Here is a 17,954-nt window from a genome sequence, read left to right on the forward strand (position 1 = left end):
GAAAGCAGAGCTCCATCGCTTACGGAATCGTCACCACATTCTTATGGATACTTTTAAACCTTATTATAAACACTTAAATTACCCAAGTTCTAAGCGCTGAATTGGCTCTGATCGCGCCCATTAGGACGTTACACACCTGTGGAATTCTGGATGCATTTCCTGGCAGCTGAGCATGGAAGACCTGAGGGCAGCCATACCCAAGTGCTGTGCTATGAACAAACAATGGATTTTGTAAATTATGTATTTTTAAGTGAAGAGCATTAAACCCCAAATTTCCGTTTAATCAGAGAAATGAATAAAGAATTACTAAAAGACTACTCAACAGGGAACCTTTCAATTGTGTAAAATATCGGGGAGACACGGAAATGCCTCAGTGGTTCTGTGAAAGCTTTAAAGACAACCCAGTTCAAATTAAACCACTACTACAATCCCAGTTAACTCCCAGACCTCTGTGAAAATAAAACCATGCCACAAAGCCTTTGAGAGCAATTTTTATTAGGGTAGCAGAATGGACTTGCAGAAAGCCTATACCAGTACTCCTGGGTGTGGTTTCACCAGTGCGCTGCTTTTATTGTGGATGTTCAACTGCACGTTTAGAATTCAGCATGGCTTAGGGAACCAGAGAGAACAAGAGCTTGATTTCCTGAGTTATCATAGGACTTCGCACTTGGATTTCTTCTCCTCAGCCTTCAGCCACACAGGTGCTGGATCCCTTTGTTCAGAGGCTGCCCCAGACACGCGCCAGCACTTTGTTTACACGTCTCACAGTTTAGCAATTGGACTATGAAGAACACACCAAGAGAACTGATAGCGAGATCTGTCTTCCGTGTGACCTCTGCAGCTGGAATGGGAGCAGCTGGTGCGGCGCTGCATGGCTCGGCCGGAGCTCCTGGAATCACACAGCCCTTCCGTCCCTTCCCAGGCATCCGATCACAGCAAGGCAGACAGACGCAGTCTTTGACCTGAGAGGCTTTACAACCACAGAGTAACTATCGAGAGTAGCAACGAGGGCAGCAAACTAGTGCTACAGTTTTGTTTCAAATAAAATTTAGAGAATGGTAAGTTTCCATGCCAACAGACATGATCAAAGGTACAGTGACTCAGGTGATGCAGAAGTTACACACTTCAGTTTGACAGATAATTTGGCATTATTTTATTATGAATCTGAGTGAGCGTGAACTAAACAAAATCAGTACCAACTTTCTGCAAATGAAGACACAGAGATGTGAAAATTTGGTAATAGTGCTCTCATAAGCCTGAAAACAACTTAGGAAATGCAAGTTTCTGTAAATAAGGTGAATGTGGTTTAACTTTATTTACCTGCCAAAGAATCTGTCTAAGAACACTTAAACATAAAATTTCTTAGCTCCCTAACTTATAAAAAAATTTACTTTCAACAGAGGTGAGGTACTGGGCTGTCATTGTTTACACTAAATCAGAAGTGAAAGCCAGAGGAGAGGGATGAATGAGGAAATAGCAAATACACAAGACATTAAAACCAAGAGAGACCTACTGCTTGACACACTAGTTCTGAAAGGTTGCAAAGGCAGAGGCTGTATTAAAACTGAATTTAGGAGTACAGGCAACCACCCAGGTGTCAGGGGTTTTTTGACTCAGCTTCCTGCACATCAAAATGATATGTGCTCCCAGATACCGATGGAGCTCTGGAAATAATCCATGCACTCAGTAGCAGACCCCAGCTGGAGAGGGGGAGACAGCAGTTTGACTGTGTGGCAGTTTGTCTGTGGAGCTACGATCACACTCTGGGCTGGGGAGGAAAGGCAGCAGAGGCAGCAGAGACACGGCAAAGGATGCTCAGCTCTGAACAGAAAGGGCTCCCTTCCTTCAGCATGCGCAGGAGTGCCCCGGGGCAGCCGGAGAACGGCTCTGCCCGATGAAGCTCGACTGACACTGAACATTCACTAAATCCCCTGCCCGTGTGTTGGAACACAGCAGCAGCAGCAGCAGCCAAGCACACTCTGTCCCACCTTATTGCTCAGGCCTGGCCTCGCAGCAGCGCCGGGGCTGGGAACGGCTCAAGGGCCATCCCACAAACAGTGATGCTCCTGCTGCATTCTGAGGGAAAACGTTCAGAGAGGACAGCAGTGCTGCCAGATTTAATTCTTGAATTCAAAATTAACATTTCCAAAATAATGATTTTAAAAGACAGTTTGTCACTTTGGTACCCCTTGGTCCCCAATTTCTGGAACTCTCCTGGACTGGTTGCAATGTTGTTCTGTGCACATTTCCCACTACTCTGCATAGGTATTAAAGATAGAAGTGAAGGAAGTTTGCAATCACATTCCACTACTTGTTTGCTACAGATTTTTTTCCCAAAGTTTTCCAAAAGCAGAACATAAGCCATATTCTAATTCAATGACGCACACAAAAACTTGGGTTTCCCCATTTAATAGACATTGGCCAGATTTACATCAGACCCAGACATTATTTCTGATTGGTTTTGTGGGGTTGGGTTTTGTTTATTATGTTACAAACTGAAGTTCAGGGGAACTTGCAACAAGTCCCACAAAGCACAGTGCAACATTTAGAAAGAAAAGTAAACGAAACTGCCAAACACTCAGTCATTTTCTGCCAGAACTGGGATATTTTTCCTAAGACATCACTTTGAGGAGGGAGTTAAAATTCAATGAATGAACTCAAGATAGTGGGAACTGCAAGGAAAAATAAGAAATGACAGCCACAACCTTTTCAATTTAAGGGCAGAATATAAGTCTAAGATATTTTTGATAAATTCTGACAAGAAAAAGAAAACAGCATACTTTAAAGTATATTGAAGCAGTGATTTTTAAACAAAGAAAGCAGAACTAGAACATCTTAAATTTTAATCCTTTCTTTACAGGTTACCTAGCCCACTTTTGATTAAGAAAACTGTAGAAAGTTAGTAACAGCCACAAGTTCACACCGAAAGGTGGCACTTGTCAATTTTCCATAGAGTCCTGCTTTACGGGGTGTCTCAAATGCACTGCTCCGATCTTCTATCATAGGTTGCTGACAGCACTTGTGTCAGATTTTAGTCCACTGGTCGCTTTTCACCATATTTCTTTGTAAACTCTTCAGCGTTCTTACAGAATTTTTTACGGTCCTTAGAGTATTCTTCAGCTAGGTCAGCCCGGAGGGGGTGCTCGGGCTGTGGATCATTCACCAGTGCTATGAGGGACTGGATTACTGTCAAAAGAAGTACAAATACCGTCAGAGACTAAGATGGTTAATTTTTCAAAATCAAAATGTAAGTAAAATTCCCTGTAAGAAAAGAGCTTTAACTGCATTTAAATACATCCCCATAAATCTCGGGCCTTTTCAAGTGCAGGGTGTGAGTAAGCTGCAGTGATATGCCAAGATTTAGTTCAATGACCATGAATGAACACCAGAAAATCGTATTTGTAAACAAAAGCAACATGAATAGAGACCAAAGTGCACTACAAATGATTTCCCATGTAACTGGCATCCCATCTAAAATCCTCTCCTATGGCTGAGGAAGAATTGAAGCTCTCAGACAAGTTCACTGAAGGGATTGGGTAAAGATGGAATGTGCACCATGAAGCATTTCCCAACACCTGTCACAGTGATGCAGCTGTGACTGAGCCTCTTCTGGAAACCCTTTTTTCCAGCTTTATTTCCCTATGGTTCTTACTTCTCCTGTGAATAGCAGGCAAGTCTTCCCTTTACTCTCAACTGCCCAAGGCAGCCACCAGTAGAGATGCACTGGACAAACAAAGGGGTGAGAGTGGCAAGGTGCTCACAGCAATGTCACCAATGTCCCTGTCACCTTCCGAAGAAAAATCATTCTTCAGGAAATGGAACTGCACCTGACATTTACACAGCGAACCTCACACCCCACAGTGCCATTTACTGCTACATTTTCCTCACACACATGCCTCACAGCCATTGGAAGCTCACAGGGATCGGGGTCCCACTGCCCAGCCACCCACAGGTGTCAGTGTTCCTGGGCAGGAATGCAAGTTCTTACAATGCTGATCACTCCAGCAGATGCTGGAACACCAGAGTGGCTTTGTTTGGGGCATCGATCTCAGTCTTCTCCACCCATGAACAAACCTCAAAACAAATACTCAAAGCCACACTCAAACCTGACGTTCGTTTCTAAACTGCTAAACAGGAACATATCTTACCACAGATCCAAGTTTAAACTGCAACAAACTATCTAAGGAATGTAGAATTGATACCAGCTTCCTTCCCAGTAACTCACCAGTCCTGGCCTGACAACTGCCATCCCATTGCTGACTGCTTATGAAACCAGCAGAAACACGGAGTGGCAATCCCTTCTCACTGAGCAAAGCATGCAAAACACTACAGAGGAAATGTATGTTCGATAACCTTCATAACAGTAACAAGCCAGAAAAAACAGACCTGGCAGAACAGGAGCTGCCTCAGTATCCACAGCATTTGGAAACTATCCTGCCATAACAGTTGTTTTTAATATTAAGCATAAATTAATAAAAAGTACAGCAGTAAGATGCACATTTAGTATGTGAAAGGTGAGTTAATGATTTATTATGAACCTAATCTCTTCACTTTTTTGACACCTGCATGAACAAAACCAATCACTTTGATGCTGTACTAATAATGTCACATTATTTCATTGAGAAAAGCTGAGTGATTTTTCAGTGCAGAAGAAATTTGAAGAAAAAGGAATAGACATTTAAGCAGGGTTGTAGTAACATTGTCACAGGTTCATAGAACCATGTAGTAACAACAGATGTTGACACTAAAACAACTTATTGAAGAAAGAGTTAAGACAAACAAAAGACCACAACAGAACAGACCATGAGAGATTTGCAATATTCTGATACCCAGGATTGGTTCCAAATTCTGGTTTTAGCACAGCTTTTATTCACTCTCTTGGATAAAAATGGAATTGCTACTTCTCAGGGAGACACTGACTATTTTCTGCATGCAAACAATTGCTTCAGCAGTTCCAGCTAATGACAGCTTGTTTTTCAAGCTGGGTAGAGACACAGAATTCCTTTAAGTTAACTAGAAAAGGCTGATAGGGCCAAGATGGCTGCTCAGGTGCTAACAGAAACCTTCCACACATTCTTTCCATCTCCTCTCTCCCAAGGATCTTTGTCCTGTATCATCAGGGATAAATCTACAACAAGTTTAAGATCTTGGCCGTCCTATTTCAGAGGTTCATTTTGCTGCCACCAACATTTGGCTGCTTCATCATCACCATTTTCACCAACATTTGGCTGCTTCATCTCTTCTAAAACAACAACAGGAATTTTCCTGTTTTGTCTTTGGGCAAGATCACACAACTGGAAGTGCTTTCATTAGCATGCAGGAGTACACAGAAAAAAGAAATCTTAAGTACAGGACTGTTTCTCATCAGGAACACAGATCATGTGAAAACAACCTTAAAGAAAAGCCTGGAAGAGAGAAATATTTTCTCCTGGTGTCACTGAAGCTCTAGCACTGCCCTAAACTGCTACTCATTTGAATGAATACTCTTAAAAAACAGGCAGTTTGCTTTCTATATGTACAATAATAAAAGCTTAATACCCAACTACTCAGTAGCTGCCAGACAACACAAAATTCTCACCCCAACAACTAATGCAAGCAACAACAGGAAAAAACCCTACTTATATTACACTCAAGTCTGCCACAGAACCTGATGAAACTTTTTTCCTTACTATATTTAAATTCTTATCAAAGACACTCTACACAGCAAGCCTGAGAGCAATGACCTTTTAAGAACTACAAGTTAATCTGTGTTATTATTTCAGATTTTGTTTATGACTCCCTTGATATTTCAACCCCTATGCTCAAATCACTGAACCACGTGGCACATTTTAAAATATACAAAGCCTTGAGGTTTTACACCCTTTCTTTCAAACATGCAGAGATTTATTGAACACCTCTGGATTCTAAAGTCACTGATTAAAAAGAAACACAGAGTAAGCCCCCACCAACTATCAGCAGAATTTTAAAGTATGCCGAGGACACTTCCTTAATGAACTCCTCAGTCATGAAGAGTTTTGTGGTTTCCTGGAGCTGGAAATGCCACTTCAGTGCCAGTACCTCACAGTTCAGTAACAAAATGAGATCCCACAAGAGCTGTACTCTGTGTTCACCACATGTGATTCATGACACAAGCCTTACAATGAATATACCCTCAGAGCACTGAGAAGCTGACAAGTGAAACATTATTAGCTTTAAATTCAAAACACACTACAAAGTTTCTCAGTACCCAGTTCTTTTTCCACACAGAGTCCTACCTTGGTCAGTTTTGGTTGCTGGCTTCCAGTTTTCAGCACTAATTACTGGCAGACAAACCTGCCCCTTTTCATCAATGTTAGGGTGATAGATCTTTGTTTTAAATGTAATCTTAGGAGGTTTGAATGGATATTCTGCTGGGAAGTTGATTTCAATTCTGAAGGCTCCTTTATCATATGGAGGATTGTCCTGCAACAAGAAGGCAGAATGTCAGTGTGGCACATGCTAATGGACTCAAGGGAAAAACAGACTTGGATTTCTCTGATCTCTTGAATGACCTCTTTGAAAGGCACTTTCCACCAACACTACTGCCAGGTTTATGTGTCAGGAAACATCAAAACCTATGTGAGAGGCAATGCAACCTGCACATTTGCATCCACCCTGGAAAAAGCAGGCTGCCATTATCCTACAACTGGCTGACATTTCTATTGGTAAGAAAGCATCCAACTCCATTTACTTCCAATCCAAGGCCCTCTCTAGTAAGTAGTTTTATTCACAGATTCGTGTTTCAAAAAACATAGTAAACCCATTCCAAGACACAAACAGCAAGCCTGACAAGGGAAATGGGTTTCTGAACAGTTATTTTGTGTGTCTCACAACATGGTGGCACAAAGAGCAAAGCAATTTGATTTGTCAGTTCTCCCTAAATGTTTCAAGAACGTTTTTGTGCTGACTACACAAAAATCTGCTGAGCATTCATTGGTACTAAAGATAGATATTCACTGTGTTTGCTGATGAGAACATTCTGAATTTGTATGCAGTTTTAGCACCCACTCTTATCAGATCAGTTTTGAAGGAGCAGGATGAGAGAACTGTGAAGTGAGCAAAGCAGTTCTTCATGCTAAAACAGAAAAAACAATGCCCAGAATTTCACTTAAAAACCCTGTTAGACTATTGATACTGATGCTTCAGATACTGCACAAGAGGCAGAACAAAAAAAAACCATTGCTACATTTAAAGCCTATGAAAATACTGTTCTGCACTGAAAACATTAGCTATGGAATGAAGCCTTTCCAAACACTCTGGGAACATGAATCAAAGGATGAGAGTTTCCAGTTGGTGTAAAGTATAATCACACACATTCTTCATTAGCAACCAGACCATTCCCTGCAATCAATTCCACTCCAGAATTTACCAATACTTGAGGGTGGGGAGCGTTCTATTAAAATATTTGTCAACAGAAAACATTTAATTTTAGGCTTATCCATGTGGTGAATTTTAGGCTCAACCATGTGGTTGTGTGTTTGTAAGAAACACAGCACAGTTTCTGCCAGGGGGAGAAGCAACTACAGCAGTTTTAAAATCACTTTTTACCCAAGCAATCCTAAAAGCTTTGGAAGTTGAACTAATAACTTGTGGTGGTGGTGGTGACAGCTTAGGTAGTCACCGCCCTCTTCGCCTACAGCTCAATTGTTCTTGCCTCCATCACGTGCTGTAATTTGTGAGGATGTTCAGTGAACTGACACAGGAAGTCACCTGCCTTAAAAACATCCATTTTCTTCACTGTACCTCACCAACACATTGAGCTAAAGATGTAAGTAGAGTATGCAAGCAACTAATTTCCAATTATTTGTTGTATTTGTTTTGACACTGACAAAGAGAAACAGAATTTAAAATTCTGAAACACAACTTGCATTCACCTGGAACATTTCTGCTCTGCAAAAGTTTGTCCATAGACAGCAGTTTTGATTAAGTGAAACAAAATTCATAGTACACCAATGGTACCTCTTACGAGAACAAGGAGCCTGGGCTAGATCATTTGTTTTGATGTTGAAATCAAACAAATAGGGTACCTTGGCCACCCACAGGACACAAACTACTTCATTCTACAATTTAGAACAGGAAAAGAAGTTGACCAGATATCTTCAATTTGCTTCTCAATTGAGTGAGCACCCTTAAAAACTAACATTCGTTCTGAAGAACAAAATATGTTACCAACAAGAGCTTTTAAAGCTTTACAGTTCACCTTTACATTATCTTTCACAGTAATTCTGTATGAACACTATTAAAAATAGTAGCCATTATCTTTCACACCTCCATTAAGCAGCTGACCAAGAAATGCCTAGTTATAGCATTTAATAATCACTTTGCTGAAATGGAAACAGCATGTGAAGCAGAAACACAGAGAAAAAAAATTAAAATTTCAATGAGCTCATGTATTGCATTTTTAAGCCATCAGCTCTGGTACCAAAGCTAAAGAGACAGTAACACTAAAACACCTTTTGCATATCCTCAGAATAAGAACTTTTACTACTCTTTGAACACAAACAACACATTCTAAATTACTATAGGAAGTGTAATTTCATAACAAAATTCTCCCTTAACTATACTAGCAGTGAATTTGAGGCTATTTGCCCCGTAACAGGGCATATTACAAACCAAAAGGCAGGTCTGGAGCACAGTTCACTGCACCAACATTTAAACACTTGTGATGCTGCAAAGCTTTGCAAAACAAACACCACACTCATCCTCTGTCGAACAGAAACTTAAAAAGAGGTGCTGCACACCACACATTCCTAATCTTAACAGGAACAAACAGGTATTTTTGTGTTTTGCTTTATTAATCATATTTACCAACCTTATACTGCTTCAAAGTATTATCAAAGCACTAAACTGTTACACACAAACCACAAAGTGGCTGATTAAAGCAAGCTGTTCCTCAGCTCTGTCAAATTTCAGTGTCAGATCCCGCTTGCTTTGTTTGCAGGAGTGGTGTCAGCCACTCCAAGGAATCACTTGCAGGCACATAAGTAAACAGTAAACGTAATGTATTCCACAGCATTCAAAGTGCAAAAGCCCAGCCATTACCTCAGCCTGTGCCATGTGAACTCCAGAGCAGCCTCTGACTAACGAGGCACGGGCACTGCTACAGAGATGCCTCATAGTCTTACTCATATAATAAAAAGACAGACTTACACTGGTTGGGGAGGCTCTTTGGTAGCACTCACAGAAAACCACAACTGCTGCCCCCATGGCCCATCCCCTATTGCTGCAGATTAAAAATAGCTCTTAGAACCAAGCCAGCCATGTGGGAAATACAAGAGGTGAAAATCCAAGTGACTTTCAACCAAGAAACCAACACATCGCGTTTCTTGCTCTACCCTTAGTAACAAATCCCTCTCTATTTGACTAATAAAAATGGTTATCTACTTTGATTAAACACACTATTAGAAGATTGTAGTGCTTTTAAAAACATTAAGTGAAATAGGTTTATTTTGGCACTAACTAATGCCTAAATAAAGATACTACTTTCTTTTAAAGAGCTCACTTCTGAAAATCCTAACCTTTTCCTTGCATCGAATTTTCCCCAACACTCAATTTTATCCTAGTAATAAATCTAGTAAATTAAGAAAACACATATTAAGGAGCAAAAGTATTTCATATTTCCTTTCTTTTTTCTACGATCATGTAGATTTTGTACTTTAGGCCTAATGTAAAACCAAACTTCACTTGCTTCCCCCTTCCAACACCTCTCCCAGCAGCTCAGTGCCATCACTGAGCTCCAGCCATGTGTCAGCCCAGGCCTACAATAACGAATTATTTCATGGTCACCAGCAGCACTACTGAGCTGTGGATTTATGAGATACAAATGATCCTCATTTTATTTTAAAGCTCATAAGGAGTAGTCTGTACTCACAGGAACAATAAGCCCTTGCCAGGTCAATAAATTAGCTTCATCAACCTGGATATTACGGAAGTTTTTCATTCCACATTTGCGGATTTCTTCAAGCTCCTGAAAAGCAAAGCAAAGTGTTAAGTGTAAGTTATTAACTGTATTAAGAAAGATGCTCACACTTATTTTTCAAAATGCTTGAAGGTCAATGTGGGTTTCTTTAATTAGTGGCGGCAACCCATACAAATAGAAGAGAAAATTTTGCACCTGTAAAAAGTAAAATTCCCTGAGATAAGGTACTGAAACACTTTCTGATATGTGAGGAGAACACAAAAATGTCTTGTTATTAACATCATTATAGACACAATGAAGCAGAAGTATTAAAAAAATACATTTAAAAATGTTTTTCTATCCCAAATATAAATCAGTGCCTTTAGTCACAGAGTATTGATAATACTGCGAGGTGCGGAAATAAAATGCCTCTTAGGACTTGTCTGAAGGAGAACAGTGATTTGGAAGAACTATTTCGTAATAGTTTTAAACAGGGATAAAACCACTGAACAGGCCAATTATTTCAACTGAAAATTAATAAATTCCTGCATGAACAGCTTAAATTGATCCAAACCCAGAAAAATATCAATCTAAGCCAAACAAGCCTTGTTTAGAGCAGTAACTTGGAAAGATTCAGCTTTCTCCCTGTTTAGTACCTCAAAGCTTACAGTACACATTAAGATTCCTCTCTTTAAAGCTGTGTCAGTCTTGAGCAAGGTTACCTTTCTGCACCAGCAAACTATTTTTAATCAATTAGCAAACCAAGTATCACCAAAATAAGTATTTCAGCATTTTTATATTTAAAATGATGTTTAAGCCCTACTGTAGGGACTGTTTCCTAAAGTATTTCATAGGACCTAAAAAGAAACACCTCAAGATTCCACTTTTATTTCCCCCACAACGATTACAGTCCTTTGCTGTTGAACTCTGCCATTTTATCTTTAAAGAGAATTTAACCAAATATGAATTCAAAAGTCACCCACAGCAAAACATAAAAGTTTCCCAGTGCTTTCAAAACTGCAGCACATGCCTGGTGGCTGCATAGGTTAGGAAAAATGTTGCTTATACAGCAGCACTGGTGTGCTCTGACAGCACTCAGCTCTGCACTGGGTGCAGGCATCTTGCAAAATTAGGCTAGATATAATTAAGATAAACCCACCGATTACAAGCAAAGGCACTACACACTGAAAAACCAAGAAAGATCAGTTTTCCTGCTATAAGTGCTGTACTGTCCACAGTTTGTTTTCCACAACAGCTCTATGTTCATCTTGGATGAAACCTTTCTGCATTTGACTGGCAGATTTAATACCTGCAGTAACGTCTTGCATGAATTCAGCATCATGACAAAATTCAAACCCAAAGGGAAAATGAGAATTCCAAATGCACATGAAACAAAAATCACGAGAGCCACATATCAGAAAATGAACGTTTATATTCCTACCCACTGCGCCTGCTAAAGAGCATACTCTGAACACGGAAGTTTAACCTTGGAGGCTTGGATACTGAACTGATGCCTAACACTATCTTCATGACACTAACACTGACTACTTAGTCTAGACCCATGGATTAATCCCCAAATTCCACTGCTGCTCAATTTATGCAATGTCACAGACAGTTTGGGCGTATTTTTTAAAGAGCTAAGAGGATTATACTATTTCCTTAAAGGAGGAAAACATAAACCCCCCAAAAATAATCCCATGAAGCATATTTATAGGGATAGAGAGCAAACCAAAATATTCAAAAGAAAATAACCTTTATGATCGCAGCTCTAAAAGGTGCTTTATCATCACTCAAAGTGCAAATCCCCACAGTGCCCTACTCTGAATGCTCCTGCACAAAGCAGCAGCTCAGGGAGAGCCAGGCGGATCCCCGGGCTGACTCTGCCCCGACAGGGTCAGAAGAGTAACTTGCTCTGAACTGAGTTTTGCTGCTCACTCCCATCACATACAGAACTGTGAAGTCCTGGCAAACCACTACTCCACAGCATGTAAAAGGAATAAATTCCATTCCACACTAGATGTAACACATCAAACATTGGGAACAAAATAAGCTAATTAAGCAGTGGGTATTTAAGCATGAATAAACGTGCATCATCCCAAGTGCCTTCACTCTAAAACAAGGCAAGGAAAATGGGTTTAGACTATTTGCCAGTTACTATATTAAAAACATTATGCATATGACAGAAATCTCCCCCATTATGCCCAGTGCGACTGCAGCTTCCATGCAGGAGCTTTTGTCCCAGGTTCAGACAATAGCATTATACTGCTGCTGGCCCAGAGAGCAATTGTCCAGATGCAAAAAAAGGAAGGACTATGACTCCATAATTCAGGTATGTTATTAAGCTAATAAAACAAATTAGAAAAGCGTGGCTTCACATTTCTGGAAAATTAAACACCTACATTTAATAGTTAGATTCAGGTTAAAAAACTGGATGCTGAATTAAGAAGTGCAAGAATCCCACACAGAAACAATTATAAAATTGTAAAACTTTCTATGCAATGAAAAGTTTAAAATAAATATGCAAATTTTTTCCCACTTTTCCTCAAGTCCACCACATGAGAGAGGGAAATAAACAATACAGAGGCACTAAAAAACTAGACAAAAATTATTCAGGCCATCTTCCTCTTTAAACTGACATGTGAGGCCTTTGCAGGAAACCACTTCCAAAATCAAACCCGTGGTAAATTACTGGAGTGTGTCAGGCCTGTACTCTGCCCTTCTCCTGCGGGAGGAGCTGACAGCTGAGTGAGGGACAGCCAGGGATAAACCCGGCAGTTCAGCGCCTCACACGCAGCCAGGACTGCAGAGGTCAGGGACAATCAAGCCACCTTAGCCGGGCACCCACCTCAACTACGGGCTTAGACAGATTGCAATTTATAGTAGAAATTACTTTTCTCATACTAGGAGGAGTGTTTCAGACTTCATATGTCACTCCAAATGAATCAACTCCATGGTGGAGCTCTTTACAAACAGCTTTTTAGCCACTACTGTCCCCACAACTGCAATGTAACACTACACAAGCCGTGCTTTCAGGAGCGGTAAGAGCTTCACCATTCACAATTTAAGGGTGTGAGGGGAGGTTGTTTTGGTTTTTTCTTCTGGCAACTCCCAAAACCCATAATAAAGATCTAACTGCCTCAGGGCTATAGGGAGACAGACACAACTGCAGTATAAAAGTACTGTTAAAAAAGTGAATGAGCTACTAAATACTTTCAAGCAGCACAGATTAAAAGCTAACAATACGTTTAACATGGGCTTGAGCACCTCCAAAGGGACAAAAACTACTTTATGAGGTAAAAAGATAAACTCCAGATATTTATTTCAAAGTAATACTTACGAGTCTAGGCAGACAGTAAATAGATTAATTCCTTTTCTTGTCCTCCACCCCTTAATTTTGTCAAGTAACATAATTAAAGGAGCACAGGAGGAGCATAACTAAAGGTTAGATGACTGCAGTAAGAATTTCAATCAGTCTTCATTCCCCACTCTTTTATCAACCTTGCATGTGACCTTGCTGCATTGGTTTCCCCAGTTGAAAAACTGAAATATCTTAGTTCATGGGGTCTCTTGAGAGATGATATTTGTAATTTGGAAATGTTCAGACAAAGTGTTATACACAGCACATCAAATGGAGAAAACGTTGTTTCAGAGGTGGTACCTGATCTTCAAGTATATAATGCTGAAGGTAGTCATAAAAGTACATACTACTTCCATATACAATCATTAAAGGTTTAAAATTGTCATTTTCAATACTGTGTAATCATTCGTGCTGCTCAAATAAAAAAAATCAAATGTTTGAAAGCAGAAAGAAAAGCAGCATCAGCTTAAAATGTAGCTAAGTCTTTTAAAAACCCTGCAACTGTTTTGTCTGTGCATCATTCAAGTTTTGGGACTTCTCTAAAAACCCAAGCCAGATAGGAAAATGCAGTGAAGGCAAATATTTGTAAGAGTGCAATCCCAGAATACAGGAATAAGTGTAAGAGCTCATACTGACTTTAGTAAGTTCTTCATCAAGCCCAGAATGCTATTAAATTCACAAATAAAAACAAAAGTCTCCTGAAATAACTCTAAACCATTATTACAACTTATATTTACCTGTTCATGAATACAGTCTCTAAAATATGCCTGTAAGTCAAACAGCTCCAAAACACTGATCAGGAACTGGCCAGTTTCACTTTCTGGATTTACAGTACAGAGAAGCATTAATAAAACACCTTAAAATCTGATTCTACCACACAAAAAAAAATTCCATCACAAATCCAACCAAAAAGACAAATAGAATTTCTTATAAAAATCAGCAGTAAGTTTCCTCTGCAACATTACAGCCCATATATTCACATGTCTTATTGACTGAGCAATTCTACTTTTTGGCAAAGTATTTTCATTTGATTAAAAATCCTTTTGTCAGTTCTCAGTTTCAAAAAGGGAAAATGCATCGATATTCTCACTTCTGCCTAAGGACAATCATACGTTGCTCAAAACCATATTTCCCTGACGTTTAGATCAATTTAGAATTATTTTTCAAGTATCAGAGTTGTTCCAAACCCCTTTATTTGGGAGCACTACAGTGTTTACAGGACCGCAGCATCCTGGAGATTGCAGGCCACCTACCTGGGTGTGGTCCCATGTTTGTGTTTTATCATGGAGTTAAACAGTTGCATAAATGTTTGACTATGCAACTACGGAAGCAGAGTAAAAACAGTAAAATTAAAATAATTGTCTACGTATCTCACTTCGTATGTAAAGCATTATTTATTCTTTAAATCTATTTTCAATTTCTAACGCTAGAGATACTTTTGAACATCTAAAAACCAGGAAACCAAAGCATGGATCTTACAGACACCTGAGCTCCATCCCAGGCAGCCACCATGGAAGGACACAGCTCCACACCTGCAGCAGCACAGCCTTCTCCAACAGCACCCAGGCACTCTGTGGGACGTGCAGCTCAGCACCACACGTTACTACCCCTGCCAAGTACTCTGAGTGTCCAGCACCAGAACAGCCTAACCTCTGCAACTCCCTACAGCATTTAGCTATGGATCCAGCATGGAGAACGGCTTCTTTTACATCAGTAGGTGGTAACTGTGCAAAGTCTTTCCTTGAAGTCTCTGGCATGACTCCAGGAGATCCACGTTCCCCATCATACATGTCTGGAGACAATTTCCTTTCTACAAGAAAGGGCCATGAAGCCCAGTACTGCCCTTCAAAGAGAAGCCTTAGATCCTCTTCTAAATCTAATCACTCCATATTTGCCTTTTTTAACCCTGAGAGACTGTCCACAACACCGCATCCTTGACAAAGCTTGTGGGCTTTATTCCCACTGCTCACATTTCATGAGGAGTCAGGATTCAACTGGGGCTCTTTGAAGAGGTGTAATGGTGGCTGACAGATCAAACCTCCACCTCAGATCTGGAATATGAGTCATTAGCCACGTTTCACATTTTTGCTAAGCTAGGTGTGCTCCTGGACCGGCACACCTCCACAGAGCTGCTGTGAATCAGTGGGGAAGACTTCATTTAGATGGCACTATTTGATGGGATAAAGCTCGTCAGAAAGAGGCCACAAAAAAGGTCTTTGGCCTAGGGAACATGATTTGTTCAAGCACACCCTCAGATAACAAACCCATCTTGATCTCTTTATAACGTGAATTCATGTTTAAAATTGAATGGTACAAGTACAATGGCAAAATTTGTAATGCTTGTTTCACACAGAGGTTTGTGAACTGAAGATGCAAATGGCTTTCCCAGCTGGAAAAGGGCATCCATTCCCACCTGGACAGTGGAAACGACTCCCAGTTTCCTACAGGCAGACTGTGTTATTATGGATGTACTACATCCAGTCTCTTTGAGCCATGGTGATTAATATGAATAACTATGATGCACGACTTGAGTCCAGAAAAAATGCAGTACTTCAAAATGTTGGCAAGACCTTAAGGAAACAGGAATTGCTTAATTTTATATAACTATAAAAGGTTGAAGGTTTAGTCTAATTTATCAAAGACAAGCTTGCTTATTTAGCTCAAAGAAAAGACAGTTAGTGCTTATCCTAAATTATTTTAAAGGTAATTGAGTGACACAGTGAAAAACCCTATTTTCTTTAGTTATAATCACTCATCATTCCAAGACCCTGACAAAGACACCCCAAAGACTCTTCCCAACTGCAAAACTTCAACAGTGAAAGACTTTAAATCAAAGTGGACCTGTGAATTTGGGACTTCAACAGTGATATCAGGCTGATACACATGTGAGTTTGGACCTTCACATCATGCTGCAGCAATCCCGATGACATCATCCCTACGAGAGCTCTACTTTGTTCCTACGGAGATGAATGGCAAAACCAGAGCCATTTGGGCTGCCTTGACTCCCCAGAGCAGGAAGGGAGCTGCTTATTTAACAGCCTCTGCAAGCTATGTGACAGAGCATCCCACAGCTCTTGAACTGCATAAAAACCACACACAACATGAACAACCCACAGATATTAAGCAATAAAAACAAAAGTGAAAATATAAGCAGTAAGTTATCAATGTCTCCTTCATTCCCACACCACTCCCTCCCAGAAACAACTGCCACACCAATTTTCTAGAAAATAAGGTTACATTATCAAAACTTCTTTTTATTGTATTTTAGTGGGAGACTGAAGTACTAACTAATGCTTCAGAAGTACAGTGAAAATAAGGAGAGGGACTGAAAAGCAAGAGGCACTGAAAATATTAAGAACAATTTTTCTTGCCTTTCAGATTTTTATTTTCTATTTTAAATTTAAAAAAATTTGAATATATATATTATTCCAACCAGAGTAGTAGTAACGTACTTTTGAACAATTACTGCATTTTTCCAGAATAGGCAGAAAAGCTGCCTTACAAAAATAGTAAACAGCCATTTAATTTTATATCTGAAACTAAGGGAAACCTATTTGAGTATAAAGCAACAGACATAGTGATTATAATACTAAAGCCCTGACAAAATACAGCAGCTATCAAAAATGAAATAAAAAATGAATTCCATCTCACCAGGATCCTTAAGGACAATGAAAGGTTTATGCCTACTGATTTTTAATAGATATGAATGACACTGCACACAGCGTATCTACTATTTAATTTTTAAATGCTCCATAGAAGATTTAAACCAACAAAATGAGCCTTATAGAAGCACTGCTGAGCTATTTGTTTCTTCCAAAATATCTAAGTTATAATGGTTATTTATATATCTGCACCATTAAGGAAATGCAACTTCAGGATGTGCCACAAACATGTCCTGGTGAAATCCCAGCCCTGCTGGGGGTCCACATCCTTGAGGCCAGCTGTAAAACTGGTATTAAAGGATTAAGTTTAACAGAATCACCCAAGTATCTGTCAAATCCCAGTGCAGTGTTACTCTGCACCCCACAGGGGCAGGTTTTTTAATAAGGCTGAAACATTGCTCAACAGTTACAGGGTCTTTCCCCTCCATTTCCCAGGACTGGCCTGTAAAATTCATTGATTTCCTCACAGGCACTTTGCATGCAAAACCTGTTGGGTTCTGCCACAGCATTTTACAAATGAATAAATTTTATGTCACTATGTACACATGTTCTAGGCAGACCTCACTGCTTACAGTTTGTGACGTTAATTAGCAACTAAATACAGCACATAAAATACATTTGTGTGCTTTGGGGGCAATGGTTACCATTTTCCTTCTAAGAAGTGCCTTCCTTCTCAAGGAAAATAACGAGAAACATAATCCCGAGTAGTATTTAAACCTAAACTATACGTGCTCTTGGTTAAAGCCCAACTGGGGCCGAGTTTCCATTTCCAAGCATCATCCACGGTTCAGAACAAATAAGAGCGAAGACAAAAACATTACCACGTCCGCAGCGAATGAAGAAACTTCTGAACCCAGGTCCATGTTTCTGTGTGATAAACCTCTTACTCATACAAGGAAGAGGTTACTCTCCGAAACAACGAAAACGAAATTATTTCATCCCTGGGCGTCTGGGGACGGTTCCTCACCGGGGCGAGCGCGGGGGAGCGGCGGGCCCCCCCGCAGGGAGGAAAGGAGGA

The 17,954-nt window shown here is 40.0% G+C and overlaps 2 protein-coding genes across 2 annotated transcripts in view; one reads left to right on the forward strand and one right to left on the reverse strand.

Moving 5' to 3' along the window:
• The window catches only part of YDJC (YdjC homolog (bacterial)), a 31,747-nt gene extending 13,799 nt beyond the window's left edge, over positions 1 to 17,948 (forward strand). Inside the window, exon 6 of the mRNA XM_017734971.1 lies at positions 14,705 to 17,948. Within this exon, the coding sequence (XP_017590460.1) occupies positions 14,705 to 15,212 (508 nt within the window). The 3' untranslated portion in view covers positions 15,213 to 17,948. The remainder of the gene's footprint in view (positions 1 to 14,704) is intronic.
• Positions 476 to 10,021, reverse strand: UBE2L3 (ubiquitin conjugating enzyme E2 L3). The gene is made up of 3 exons (XM_008634113.2): positions 9,890 to 10,021; positions 6,255 to 6,441; positions 476 to 3,186 (listed from the first exon to the last, which is right to left on the reverse strand). Exons 1-3 carry the CDS (start codon positions 9,956 to 9,958, stop codon positions 3,032 to 3,034), a joined length of 411 nt encoding a protein of 136 aa, XP_008632335.1. The 5' UTR covers positions 9,959 to 10,021; the 3' UTR covers positions 476 to 3,031.
• Positions 17,949 to 17,954: the final 6 nt, after the last annotated feature.

Source organism: Corvus brachyrhynchos, unplaced genomic scaffold (genome assembly GCF_000691975.1).
Source record: "Corvus brachyrhynchos isolate BGI_N302 unplaced genomic scaffold, ASM69197v1 scaffold114, whole genome shotgun sequence".
Lineage (NCBI taxonomy): Eukaryota > Metazoa > Chordata > Aves > Passeriformes > Corvidae > Corvus > Corvus brachyrhynchos.